We start from the raw sequence: 11702 nt of genomic DNA, 5'->3' as shown, positions 1-11702 counted from the left end.
GACCGTCTTGCACAGGGACAAGATCTGCTGTCCCCACAAGGACCTGTCCCTTTCTCCTGCCTCCCCAGGCCCCAGGTGCTAGTGCTCACCTTGGGGGGGCTGAGACTGGGGTACCCCTGCGTGGGATCCCCTGCAGCTCCTTCTCCACGCCCGACCACACCAAAGCCACTTGCCTAGAGCCGCGTGTGGCTCGGTGGCCACAACAGCCCAGCAGATGCCCCAGCCCCAGCACGGGCTCTCCCAGCCCCACACAGGCTGCATCACCCCCAGAGTCCCTACCCAGGCGTCTGTTCCAGCTGCACGTCCTGGATGCCGGAGCTGGGGTCACCCCACGATGGGGTAAAAGCCCCAGTGGAAGCAACCTAGGAGGCAGAGGTGATGGTGGTGAGCAGCTCGCCCTGCTCCTGTCACCCCACTCCTGCCACAGGCTGCAAACCACTGGCTCTGCTTTCGGGCAACAGCATGGGCAGGGAGGGCACAGCATGGCCCTGGGGCAGTGGTGAAGGGATGTGGGATGCTCCTGGGGGAGCGGGGCAGGGTGGGGAGCATGAGGGGCTATCCTGGGTTCACGGGAGTGAACAGACAGTGCTGGGAGCAGGTGATGCCCACACGGGGCAGTGGGTGGCACTGGCCAGTGGTGGCAGTGAGGGACCGGGGCGGGGGTGCTCGCAGGCAGGCCGTTGGATAGGCTTTTTGGCTGAGATACGTGGGCACGGGTGACAGAGGAGGGAGAATATCAAAAAATACAAAAGAGCGCAGCCCCACAGTGCAGGAGGCACTGCCCTGCCTGGTGCCCACCCGCGGCAGGCGGGCGCCATGGGGGGCCGGCACCGTGCGCACACGCTGGCTTCTAACTGGCTTTTTATTTTATATCAAGAACACTTGGTTTTAAAATCTTTACAAAGGACAAAACGCGGCGACTCCGTTAGTGTGTAAAGAACTAAAGATCTGCTTAAAAAACGTCTCTGCAAAGAGAAATGACTGACACAAAAGAGATTCTCTGCAGCGCAAAGAGGGGCAGAGGTGCCAAGTCTCCAGCCCAGGGCCCCACTCCCAGGGTCCCTGAGCCCCGGCACCAGCCCCAGCGCCCACATCCAGCACAAGGCCAGGTCCCTGGACCCTACCCATTCCCTCTGCCTATAGCACCATGGCCTGGGGCCACTTCTCAGCACAGTGAAGGAGGAGCCTTTTCCAGGGCTGCCAAGATGCCTGGGGATGTCTGGGCACTGGCCGAGAGGGATGCCCGGCCCCGCTCCTCGTCAGTCCCAGGGCGCTCGGTGGGCTCAGCACTGGGGATGTGATCGCCCCACTGGGAGGCACAGCCACGGCACTGGGGGCCCCGTGGCCACTGACAGTGGGGTACCCCTGCCCACCTGCACGGGTGGGTTGTGCAGGGTTACACCGTGTCCCTCCTGCACCGCCACCGGCGTCCCGGGGCAACCCGTGGGGCCCTGAGGCCAGGAGAGTCAAAGCACTTCTCAAAAGTTAGATAGGAACAAAAGAAAGCGCTGGGGCCACTCTGGGACCCCACAGGTCTCTGGGCTGGGAGCTGCACCGTCCGTGGGCGCTGCCCCTCCATCCGGGGGCTCTGTGGGCCCCGCCGGTCCCTCTGCCAGTGTCTGCTGCGTGTGTGTGCGTGCGTGCATGCGTGTGCGCCGGCGGCGGGCAGCTATACCCTGGTGGTGGAGTGTGAGTGCGGAAGCCCCGTGCTGTTGAAGCCGGCGGTGAAGGTGTTGTAGGGGTGCAGCGTCTGCAGCCCCACCAGCGAGTTGGGGATCATGGTGATGGTGTTGGGGGTCATGAGCGGGATGTCGTCCGGAGAGCGGCGCAAGGTGAGGGTGTAGTCGGGCAGGGCGGCCAGGCGCAGGGTGTCGTGGGACGGCACGGCTTCGCACTCGTGGTGCCCCTGGCTCACCTGCAAGGAGGGCATCTCCTCGTCAGGCGCGTGGGCGATGTCGTTGGAGGCGCCGCGCTGGGGGCTGGGCTGCCGGTGCGTGTCCTGCCGGCGCTTGTCCTTGCGGTAGTAGAGGGCGGCGAAGGCCAGCACGTTGAGGAAGAGGAGGGAGGCGCCCACGGCGATGGTGACGCTCAGTTCCGTGGAGTAGTCACGGGGGCTCTCGAGCAGCGTGCCCGCCTCCTGCTCCGGGCTCCACTTCTCCTTGCCGTTCTCGCTGTTGTAGGCGGGCGAGATGGCGGGGCGCTTGGTGGTCCAGATCTTGCTGTTGGGCCGGCGGGTGATGTGGGAGTTCTGCGTGGTGTCGGGTGGTGGCACTTTGGTGGTGGTGGAGGTGTAGTGGAACATATCGTGCAGGTTGTACAGGTGGGGAACCAGGTGCTTCCAGAAAGCCACCTTGGTGGCCCGGTAGTGGTCGCGCACCCGTGGCTTCAGCCCAATGTGCAGGTACAGCTGGTCACGGGGGTTGTACTTGGACCAGGCCACCTCCTCAAACCGGTTGGCCTTGGTGTGGATGAACTTGGTGTCCTGGGGGACAGGCTTGTTGGGGTCCCTGTGGAACACAGGCAGAACAGAACTAGCACTGGGAAAAGCCAAAGAAACAAAGAGGGAGAAATGGATGTGGAGACAGAAACTGAGGGGACCTTTGCCAGTGATGGCACAGGGTGGGCTGGCAAAAGGTCTTGAATGACTGGGCAGCACCCAACCCTGGGTCAAGTCTCACCCATGATAACCAGGGCCAAAAAGCCTCCCCACCCCTGCACCTTGGCTGGGTCCTGTCCCAGGGGCTGGCCATGATCTAAGCTTTTTGCTTTGTGGTTAATGCCATAGCCCCGGTGAAGGTGCAGCACACGGGGACCTCTGGGCACAGGGAGCTCAGTGTCCCACACCAGACATGATAACCCCCCACCACAGCAGAGCCCCAGGGAGTGCAGCTGCAGTGAGTGCAGAGCCCCAGGGCACGGCACCCATCCCCACTCACCCTGTCTTGGCAAAGTTGGTCCAGTAGGTCATCACTACAGCGCTGAGCATGACGTCGTTCTTGGAGAAGTTGCAGGGAAAGAGGTCTGTAGGGCCAATCATGGGGATCCCAAACACGTAAGGCACCTCATCCCCGTGGGCTGCATCGGACCATGCAGGCTTCATCAGGCTCTGGCAGTGGTGGTAGAAGGCGTAGAAGTAGGTGGGGGAACCATAGCGGGCGTGCAGGTCGGCTGTCACCACGGATGGCTCTACCCACTGGTGGTCAGTGAAGAGGGCCACCAGAGTCTTGCGACGTGTCTCGGGGTTGTCCCGGTCGGCCCAGTCCGTGTACATGAACTTGATGGTCTCCCTCAAGGTGTCCTTGCCCTCAGGGTAGCCGTACAGGTTGTCTACAAAGTTGGAGACTGAGTAGTCAAAGTCACTGCCTGAGACGCCGTCCTCAGGGTCCACCACACCCTCCACAAACTTCAGCCCTTCACCCTGGTTGACCCCCAGCATGATATCATAGTTGAGGAACTCGCCCTGCTCCATCAGGATCTCTGGGTCATCCGGGATCACATCCCCATCGATGACTGGCCCGAAGGCCACGTGGTAGCGGGCTGGCTGGATGTCCTGCTCTACCAGCTCCTTGGCACTCTTCTGCCGCAGGCAGTCCACCATGTCCACGGTGTCCAGCACATTGCAGCCCACCTTGTCAGCCAGCATGCTGGTGTACTTCACAGGCTGGTAGTTCACTGCCCAGCTGGAGAGCGCGGAGCCGCTCTGGATGATGGCTCTCTGGAAGAGACCTGCAATACAGGCAAGGAGTGGAGGAAGCTCTCAGCAGGGCTCCAACATCCCAGTGCTGCAGTGCAGGATGCAGCTTGGAGAAGGCATTGATGCTCTTGTATCCCTGCAAGGACCCAGCACTGCAGCCTGTACCCGGCCTTGTCCCTGAGCTGTGCTGCCTGCTGAGCTGGGCTCACACAGGGGGCTCAGCTCAGGGCTGCTGTGGGAATGGCAGGATGACAGCTGGGAATGCAAGTGGGTGCTCCTGGAAGCAACCGAGGGCTGCTGTGCTCCCTGAGGATCCCGTTGCAGGGGATGACCCAGCATCCCTGCCCCGGTGTGGGGAAAAGAGGGGCCATTGCTGCATAACAGCCTGGCCTTGCCAAGCAGCCCGTGCTACCCCAGCCACCCCAAGGTTGTGTCACCTGAGCCCCAAAGGGGCACATGCTGGCCCTGGCTCAGCACCATCCTCCAGCCCAGGTTGGCACCTGCTTCACTGAGGAGCCACTGGCAGCAGTGGGAGGGTTAATGTCTGCTTGGGGACACTTAACCCTGCCGTGTCCCACCCCACCGCTTTGTCAGAGTCCCCCTCGACCCCCTCCCTGCTGCTTCCTGCCCAGCTGGGGCTGCTCAGTGCCAACCCAGCCCTGCAGGAGCACGCTGCCAGATGCACAAAGAGGGCCTTTCTGCCACCAGGAACACAGAGGGAGTGGACTTTCGCCCTGGAAAACGAGGCCACAAAGGCCCTGGCCCAGGCAGAGAAATGCGTGGCTTCGCTCCAGTCCCATGTCAATGGTGCTTGTGCTCAGAATACAAAGGGTGGTGAGGAAGCAGAGCCTCTGGGCTGTGAAAGGCAGCCAGTCCGGGGTGCACCCAAGGGTCCCTGCTCTCTGACCAGCCCTCTTTGCACCCCAAGTGCTGCCTGCACCCCTGCCAGACCCCAGCACTTGCTCGCCGTGAGGGACTGTTCCAAGTGATCCCTGAGTGGTGCAGGCACAACGGTGTGGTGGCCACAGGGCTGCCCCTGGCACCCTGAAATGCAGAGAACCCCTGTGCAACCGAGGCTGTGCCACTCTGCAGAGAAGCAGAGCAGCACCTTCCTGCAACAGAAGTGTTCAGAGGCTCCTGGCTCCCAGCCACCATGTCCATAGCTCTTGTCTGCACGCACAGTCCTCACTCTGCCAAGTACCTGACGTACAGTCCCATGCACTGGGACAAAAAGAAGTCACAAGCTCTGTTTGTCACCTCCTGGTGCCCTAGAAAGCCATACCCAGCCTACAGGCTGGAGACTGGCCATGGGTTTGCTTGCTCTGCGCCATCGTCCACGTGCCAAGGAGCCAGGATGGGGTTTCCTGGCTCCCTGGAGATGCTGTCCCAGCAGCAGCTATTGCGCCCTGCCAGCAGCATCACTTCCCAGACAGACCCACCAGGCTGGGCTCTGGCCCTGCCCACCACTGCCTGGGGAAGTACAGGGTGGCTGATGTCACCAATAGCTGGTGGTGTCCCTGATGGAGCCCCTTTGCCACGAATCTGCATGGCCACATCCTCCAGGACTCTGTGAGAGCCCAGACTCGTTGTGTCCTCCTGCTCCATGCCAGCACCTGACTGAAGCACCCCAGGGAGGCATCAGCACCCTGAACTCCACACTGGACCCCTCCAGCCTGCTGAGGCCCAGGCAAGAAGGTGAAGTTCTGCCTTTCCTTCCTGTTCCCCTCCAAGGTGAGGGTCCCAGCACGCCCTGCCTCCTGCAGGACTGGCTGCCACGGCATAGTGGAATCAAGTGGTGGGGCCAGGGCTCTGCCAGAGGGTGGTTAGAGCTGCAGACTGCCACCAGCTGCTGCCAGCTCCTGAATTCCTCTTTGCTTTGCCCAGTAGCTGAGACTGGAAACACTTCTGGGGGTTTCTGGAGCAAGCCCTGCTCAAAGCAGGGTGCTGGGTGCCTTGTCCAACTGAGATCTGGAGGGCTGGCAGCCCCTGTGGAGAAGGAGATGGGGCAAAGGAAGCACATAAAGTTTGCCTGGCAGAGACGGCTCCTGCCCTGGTATGGCTGGCTGGGGAGAAAACCAGCACTTTGGTCACTGATGAGGGACCAAAGTGACCCTACAAGGCCTGGAGCTGGCAGGGAGCTGTGGATTTCCCCAGCAGCCAGACCCAACCTGTGCTGTACCAAGCCTCCAGTGTCTGCCTCTTGCAGCACCTGGCAGAGCAGGCACAAATCAGCAGCTTCATTAACGCCTCGTAATCACCAGAAGTTTTATTTTGATGCAGTAAAAACAAACCCACCTGTTTTGCAGGCTGCAACTTAGCACTGCTCCCACGCCGTGTTCCAGAGCCAGCTACCCATCCCTGGGGACATGGGTGCTCTGGCACAGGGAATTTTTTGAGGTAATTTTACAGCCATTTGGCTTTATGAGACACTGGCTGAAGCACTGAACATTCCTCTCCCTGCCTCACAGCATTTACAGCCAGCAGCAGCTCCCCTGGCCCAGCAGTGAGGGTAGTGGGCACCCAGCCCCTCTGAGATGCAGGGGGGACACACCGGGGCTGGATGGGGCAGCAGAGGATTTGTCATGCAGGGTTTTGTGACATTAAGTGTAGCATCACCTGACAAGTGCATATACTGGCAGGACTATTTTTCATGGCTGAAAAGTCACAAGGAGCAGCCCTGCCAACCCACCCTCAGCCTTCTCTCCATGCTGCTCCATTCTGGACCCCTGCAAGAGGCTGGGGCCACCTGGGCAGCCAAGCACACACTCCTGCACTCCTGTGATGGAAAGGAGCACCCTTTGAAGCATTGAGAATGCATAACACATAGTGTTCCCTTCCCAGACCTTTACACTCAGTATGGGCAGAGAAAACACTTTTTCTTTCTGCAGGAGCTTTCAGCCTGTTAAAGACTCTCCATCATCAGCCATCAGCCCTGCTGAGGTTCTGGAGGTCTCCATTCCCGTGTGATTCCCAGGCTGTTGAGCAGGGCAGCAGCTCCTCACTTCAGCTTCGAGTGCAATTTGCTGTGTGTCTCTGCAGGGCAGATTCATGCCCCTGACTACTGCTTGCACATGTCCTTTTCTCCTCAGCATCACACCTGGGGACACAGCACTGGAACATAGCTGCACCCTCATATAAAGCTCATGGGCAGGTCCCTGGCAGGCTGCTCCCCTGTGGACTATATCCAGCTCAGGCTTTGCTCCTATAATTTCCTTTAGGAGGTTTATCAAAAACACCTCTAGTCTCACAGTTAATTTTTTCCCCCTCAGTGCTTGATGTAAATGTCTTTGCAGGTGCTTTACATGCATTTGCTCTTATTCCAACACAATCTTTTAGCATAAATAATTCCCTTCTTTATTTAGAGTAAACACTCTGCTATATTTACAGATATTAATCATATTACTTCCACCTGTGTTTTGCTAGGTGCAGCACTTCCAGCTCTCCCAGTCTCACAACACAGGGCCCTCTATCCCTCCCCAGGCTCAGAAGGGATGTCTGGGGTGCTCTGTCTTCCCCTCTATTCCAGTATGAACACTTTTCCTAGCACTGAGATCCCTGTTCCTAGTGATGATCCCAGCACGATGCCCTACACCCCCTCCACACCTTGGAAAACCTGAGCACCAGGAGGGTTCCCCACCTCTCCCCATGCCAAGGTGCTTGCCCTGGGCTGCAGCCCTGTGCAAGGGGAGCACCCACTCCATCCCTGGCTCCCACTCCATCCTTGGCTCCCACATCCCCTGTGCTCTGCCCCTGGCCTCTTTCTGCCCATAATGAGAAAGTTTTGCTTCCCAGTGCTGGTCCAGGCTCTCACCAGGGACTGATTAGAAAGCAGCCTTGACTTTGTTAGGCTGGGCAGCAGGGTGGGCTGGGCTCCCCTCCCTGGTTTAGCATCAGCAGGGCTGATGCAGCACCCCCAGGCAGGGCTGGCACCTACCTTCAGAGTGGTGGGAGAGGGTGAGCAGGCTGACACAGGAGGCCCCGATGCCGGAGCCAAAGACGGTGATGCGCAGGGGGTCTCCCCCAAAGAAGGCGATGTTCTCGCTGACCCAGCGCAGCGCCTGGATCTGGTCCAGCAGCCCGTAATTGCCCTTGGCAGCCTGGTCCCCCGTGCTCAGGAACCCTGAGGGCCAAGGGGAGCCCGGTTAGGGATGAGGAAACAGGGAAAGTGCTGATTTCCCACCCCCCTTCCCCAGACCTAGGGCAGCTTCTGTGAGACCCTATCCCACTGTGAGACCCTATCCCACTGTGAGAGCAAGAGAGTTTTGTGAGTTCTAAGCTGGAGCATGGACACCACTGAGCTTCAGCCACCCCCTGCACAGCACAGACGGGTGAAATGCTGAGAGAGTGGCTGCAAACTTTGGGGGGCCTCTTTGGCCAACAACAAGCAGTGACAGGGTAAAGGGCACAAAGCTCTGTCCTGCCCATACCACCACCCATGCTAGAACAGCTCAAGACATCTCACACAAGCTCCAAGGAGAGCTGAGAAAGCATCAGTGGCTGCAGGCAGGGCGAGTGTGTGCACAGCCAAAGCTTTCCATGGGCTAATGTGGGCTGGGGGAGGCTGTATAAATGTAAGGAGGAGGGCTGGGCAGAGAGGAACGGACTGCAGCTTAAAACACAAAGGCTCTCAGTGAGGAAGAAGGTGAGAAATGCTTTCAATAGCACAGGAAACACCCAAGATAAGTTATCACTCTTTCGTTTGCTTTGACTTTAAGCAGGAAGCCAAAACCGTGGGCCCGAGGTAAAATCCAGACAGGTAACCCCGGCACACAGGGAGCGGCCCCAGGGCTGTGCTGGCACTCCGAGGTGGTCTGGCTGGGTGTGGTGCACCACCTCAATAGAAGTGATGAAGGCACCACTTTAGTCTAATGTCACACTGTGACTCATGTGCCTTAACTTTGCACCCATCCATCTTAACGGCCCGACTTTTAACACTGAAAGGTTTTGAATAGGTTAACTATCATCTTCCACAAGAAACTGTGAGCTCTGGAGGCCAGTTAGAGAAATGTGCTGCCCCAGGTATCAGGCAGGAGCCCAGCTGCCAAGGGAGAGCACCATGCTGGTGGCTAGGAAAAGAGCCAGCAGCTTGGCTGGAAAGGAGCTTTCCCCAGACCTCTACACCCCTTGTTCTCATGATGCTAAGGGAAGCAGCAGTGGTGTTCCACACAAGCCTCCTGTGTCTCAGCCCCTGGGGCTTTCTGCTGCTTCAGACAGGGGACTGCATTGCCTTTTGACCCTCTGTCCTCATTTTGCCTCTCTAAGTCACCAGTGCTTTTGGAAACAGGACTGCCACCCTCCTCTGCCTGGCACCCCACACCCTTCTGCGGTCCCCACTGCAGACAGCCACGTCATGGTGGGTTGCTCAGGGGCTCCCAGCAGCACAACTGGCTTGGAGGCTGCCTGTGCCCAGGGAGGGAGAGCTGCCAGGTCCCCAGGACAGCCAGGCAGTACCCGCTGGCACCTCACCGCTCTGAGCCCTCTCAGGAGGAGATGCTGGGTAAACACATTTATTATTCATTTAACCACAAACCAATATTTGCTTTCAGTTGAGCCAGTTGTGTAAATGAGCCGGGGGGGGCTGGTGCCAGGACCCAGGCTAGGCTGCGACCGCGTGCTGGGGGCTCTGCCACGTGGCACCCGCTGGGCTGCCAGGGCGGAAGGGGCAGTGCCCACAGCACATCCCACACCCCCCTCCACCCCCTTTCCATCTGCTCCGAGTCCTGTCAGCCCCACGGGCTGTCCCAGAGCCCGGCTGTGCTGAGCCCGCTCCTACCGAGCACTCCGACGCGGTAGTTGAGGGTGATGACGATCACGTTCCCGTAGCTGGCCAGGATGCTGCCGTCGATCATGTTCCCCGTGCCCTCCATGTAGGAGCCCCCGTGGATGTACACCATCACCGGCTTGGCCCCGCTGTCCCGGATGTCTGGAAGGAGAGGTGGTTAAACACAACTCCGCGCCGACGGCCGCAGCACCCTGCCCGACAGGCAGACCAAGGACAAGGGCAATGCCAGCTGCCAGGACCAGGGAGGGGGCTCAGGAGCCAAAGCCAGAGCTCTCCTGGGGGCCACAGCATAGACCCCCAAAGCCAAACACCGCTGAACCAACCCTGCCAGCCCCTCTCCGGGAGGTGGCTGTTGCTGCACTGTCCCCACACTGCTGTCCCCGCAGGGGGCTGAGCATGTGAGGGAGGGACGCTGGCTGGACCCCGCTGCTCTTCCCCAGAGCTGGGCTCTGGCACTGTGTGGGAGCCAGATCGAGTCTGCTGTGGATGGGAGTCGCAGGGTCCAGCCCCAGGATGCAGCCCCATGTCCTGTTTTTGGCTGGACCCAAGCACTCCGTGAGTCCTGGAAGCTGGCATTGCGGAGGGGGGCAGGGATGGGGGTGTGCAGGACCTAAAAGGTGGGGAGGGGGCACTGATGTGTGCTCCAGTATCTTATTCTCCCATTTCCCCTTCCCATTCCCCTGGGAAGGCAGAGACCTGCCTGTCTGGATGTAAACCCATGGCACCCCAGTGCCCAGACACAGACATGGTGATGAGGCAGACAGTGTATGCACGTGTGCGTGTCAGGGAGGTGAGCACGGCGTCTGGACGAGGACAGGGCATGAGGCATGGAGTGAGGATGGGGAGGGAGGACTGTGGGAGGACTCCCCGAGGGCCGGGGAGGAAGGACTGTGGGAGCCTAGTGGACAGGGAGCAGCCACGCTCCCTCTCTCGACTTCTCCAGGGGACATCCTGCCCCTTCTGCCCCACTGGCTGGTGCCCCCTCACGGAGCCATGGCCACCCACAAGGGAATAACAGCCGTGCTTGGGCTCCTGGTGCACCTTGCCCACGTCACACAGACGAGGCAGCAGCACTCGCCATGGGGACATCGCCAGGTCCCCCTGTGCTGCCCAGCCCTGTCCTGGGCTGGCGATCCAGCACCGACGGACTTTGTCCTCCCCTGTGCTCACTCACGCCCAGCTCAGGTGGGCTGGCAGTGCCTGCTCGGCCTCAGGTGCCCCAGGCAGCTGCTGCTCCCTGCCTGCCTCCCTCAGCAGTGCAGCACAGTGTCCCACCAGGCCTGGGACTCTTGGCACAGCCACACCAACAGCAGCGCCCAGCTGGGCTGTTCGTGCTCCCTCACACCCACCTAACCATGCCCGTGCCCACTCCTCCCTGTGGCTTGCCCTTTGCAGGGGGCTGCAGGCCAGGCTGATGGGTATCTGTGGCCATTCTCACCTCCAGCTGTGGCCCACGGCATGGCTAAAGGTGGCCTCCCATACAGGAAACCTCTTCCCTCCAGGAGAACGAGGCTATGTCAAACCCAAACCTTGTGCTGGCCCCTTTCCTATTGCCAGAATGTAGCCAGACAAATGCACACACCAGGGGAGCAAAAAGTGCTTGCAGCTCCTCCAGGACAGACTTTGCCTGTGTGGCAGAGCTACATCAGGACAATTTTTTCCAGGACCACCTGCTTGAAATGTGAGGGGCAGGGACATCAATGCCTGTGCTCTTGTCTTCTCCTCCATCCTGCACCCACACCCTGACACACAAAGGGCCCTCCTCACAGCAGAATGCCAACAATGTAGGGAGATGTACCAGGAAATAAACAGCTCTGAACTGCTGCAGCACATTTTGGTGTGTGTGGATTTAGCACAGTCGAGTCACTTAGGCTGAATGCCAGTTTACACCCTGGTACAAGAGATCATGGGGCACAGGTTAGCCAGAGCAAACAACAGGGTTTTAGTACTGCCAAGGAAAAAGTTTCTCATCTATTTCCCAGATCTTAAATGCCATCTGCCAGGCCTTGTTTGAGCTGCTCTGGGCCTTCTGCACACCATGAGGCTTCACTGTCCTCAGCACATTAGGGCTGCACCCCTGGCCAACCCTTCCTCCTACCTCCTCATCATATCTCTGCAGCCAAACACGCCGACTCCATAACCTGCAGACAAACCACCCTGTTCTACTAAAAATAGCCTATTCTGCAGCTCACTTAGTCCTGGCATACATCTAGAATCACATCTGCT

The 11702-nt window shown here is 59.3% G+C and overlaps 1 protein-coding gene across 6 annotated transcripts in view; it reads right to left on the bottom strand.

Moving 5' to 3' along the window:
- Positions 1-848: 848 nt before the first annotated feature.
- The window catches only part of NLGN3 (neuroligin 3), a 38430-nt gene continuing 27576 nt past the window's right edge, over positions 849-11702 (bottom strand). For all 6 annotated transcript variants that reach the window (XM_063416651.1, XM_063416650.1, XM_063416654.1 and 3 more), the window contains 4 exons: positions 9468-9617; positions 7629-7814; positions 2937-3726; positions 849-2507 (listed from right to left, as the gene is read on the bottom strand). In XM_063416651.1, the coding sequence (XP_063272721.1) occupies positions 1670-2507; positions 2937-3726; positions 7629-7814; positions 9468-9617 (1964 nt within the window). In that variant the 3' untranslated portion in view covers positions 849-1669. The remainder of the gene's footprint in view (positions 2508-2936; positions 3727-7628; positions 7815-9467; positions 9618-11702) is intronic.

The sequence above is a fragment of the Prinia subflava genome, chromosome 20 (assembly GCF_021018805.1).
Source record: "Prinia subflava isolate CZ2003 ecotype Zambia chromosome 20, Cam_Psub_1.2, whole genome shotgun sequence".
NCBI lineage: Eukaryota > Metazoa > Chordata > Aves > Passeriformes > Cisticolidae > Prinia > Prinia subflava.
Note: the sequence above shows the minus strand (reverse complement) of the source record. Positions and strands in the feature narration are given on the sequence as shown.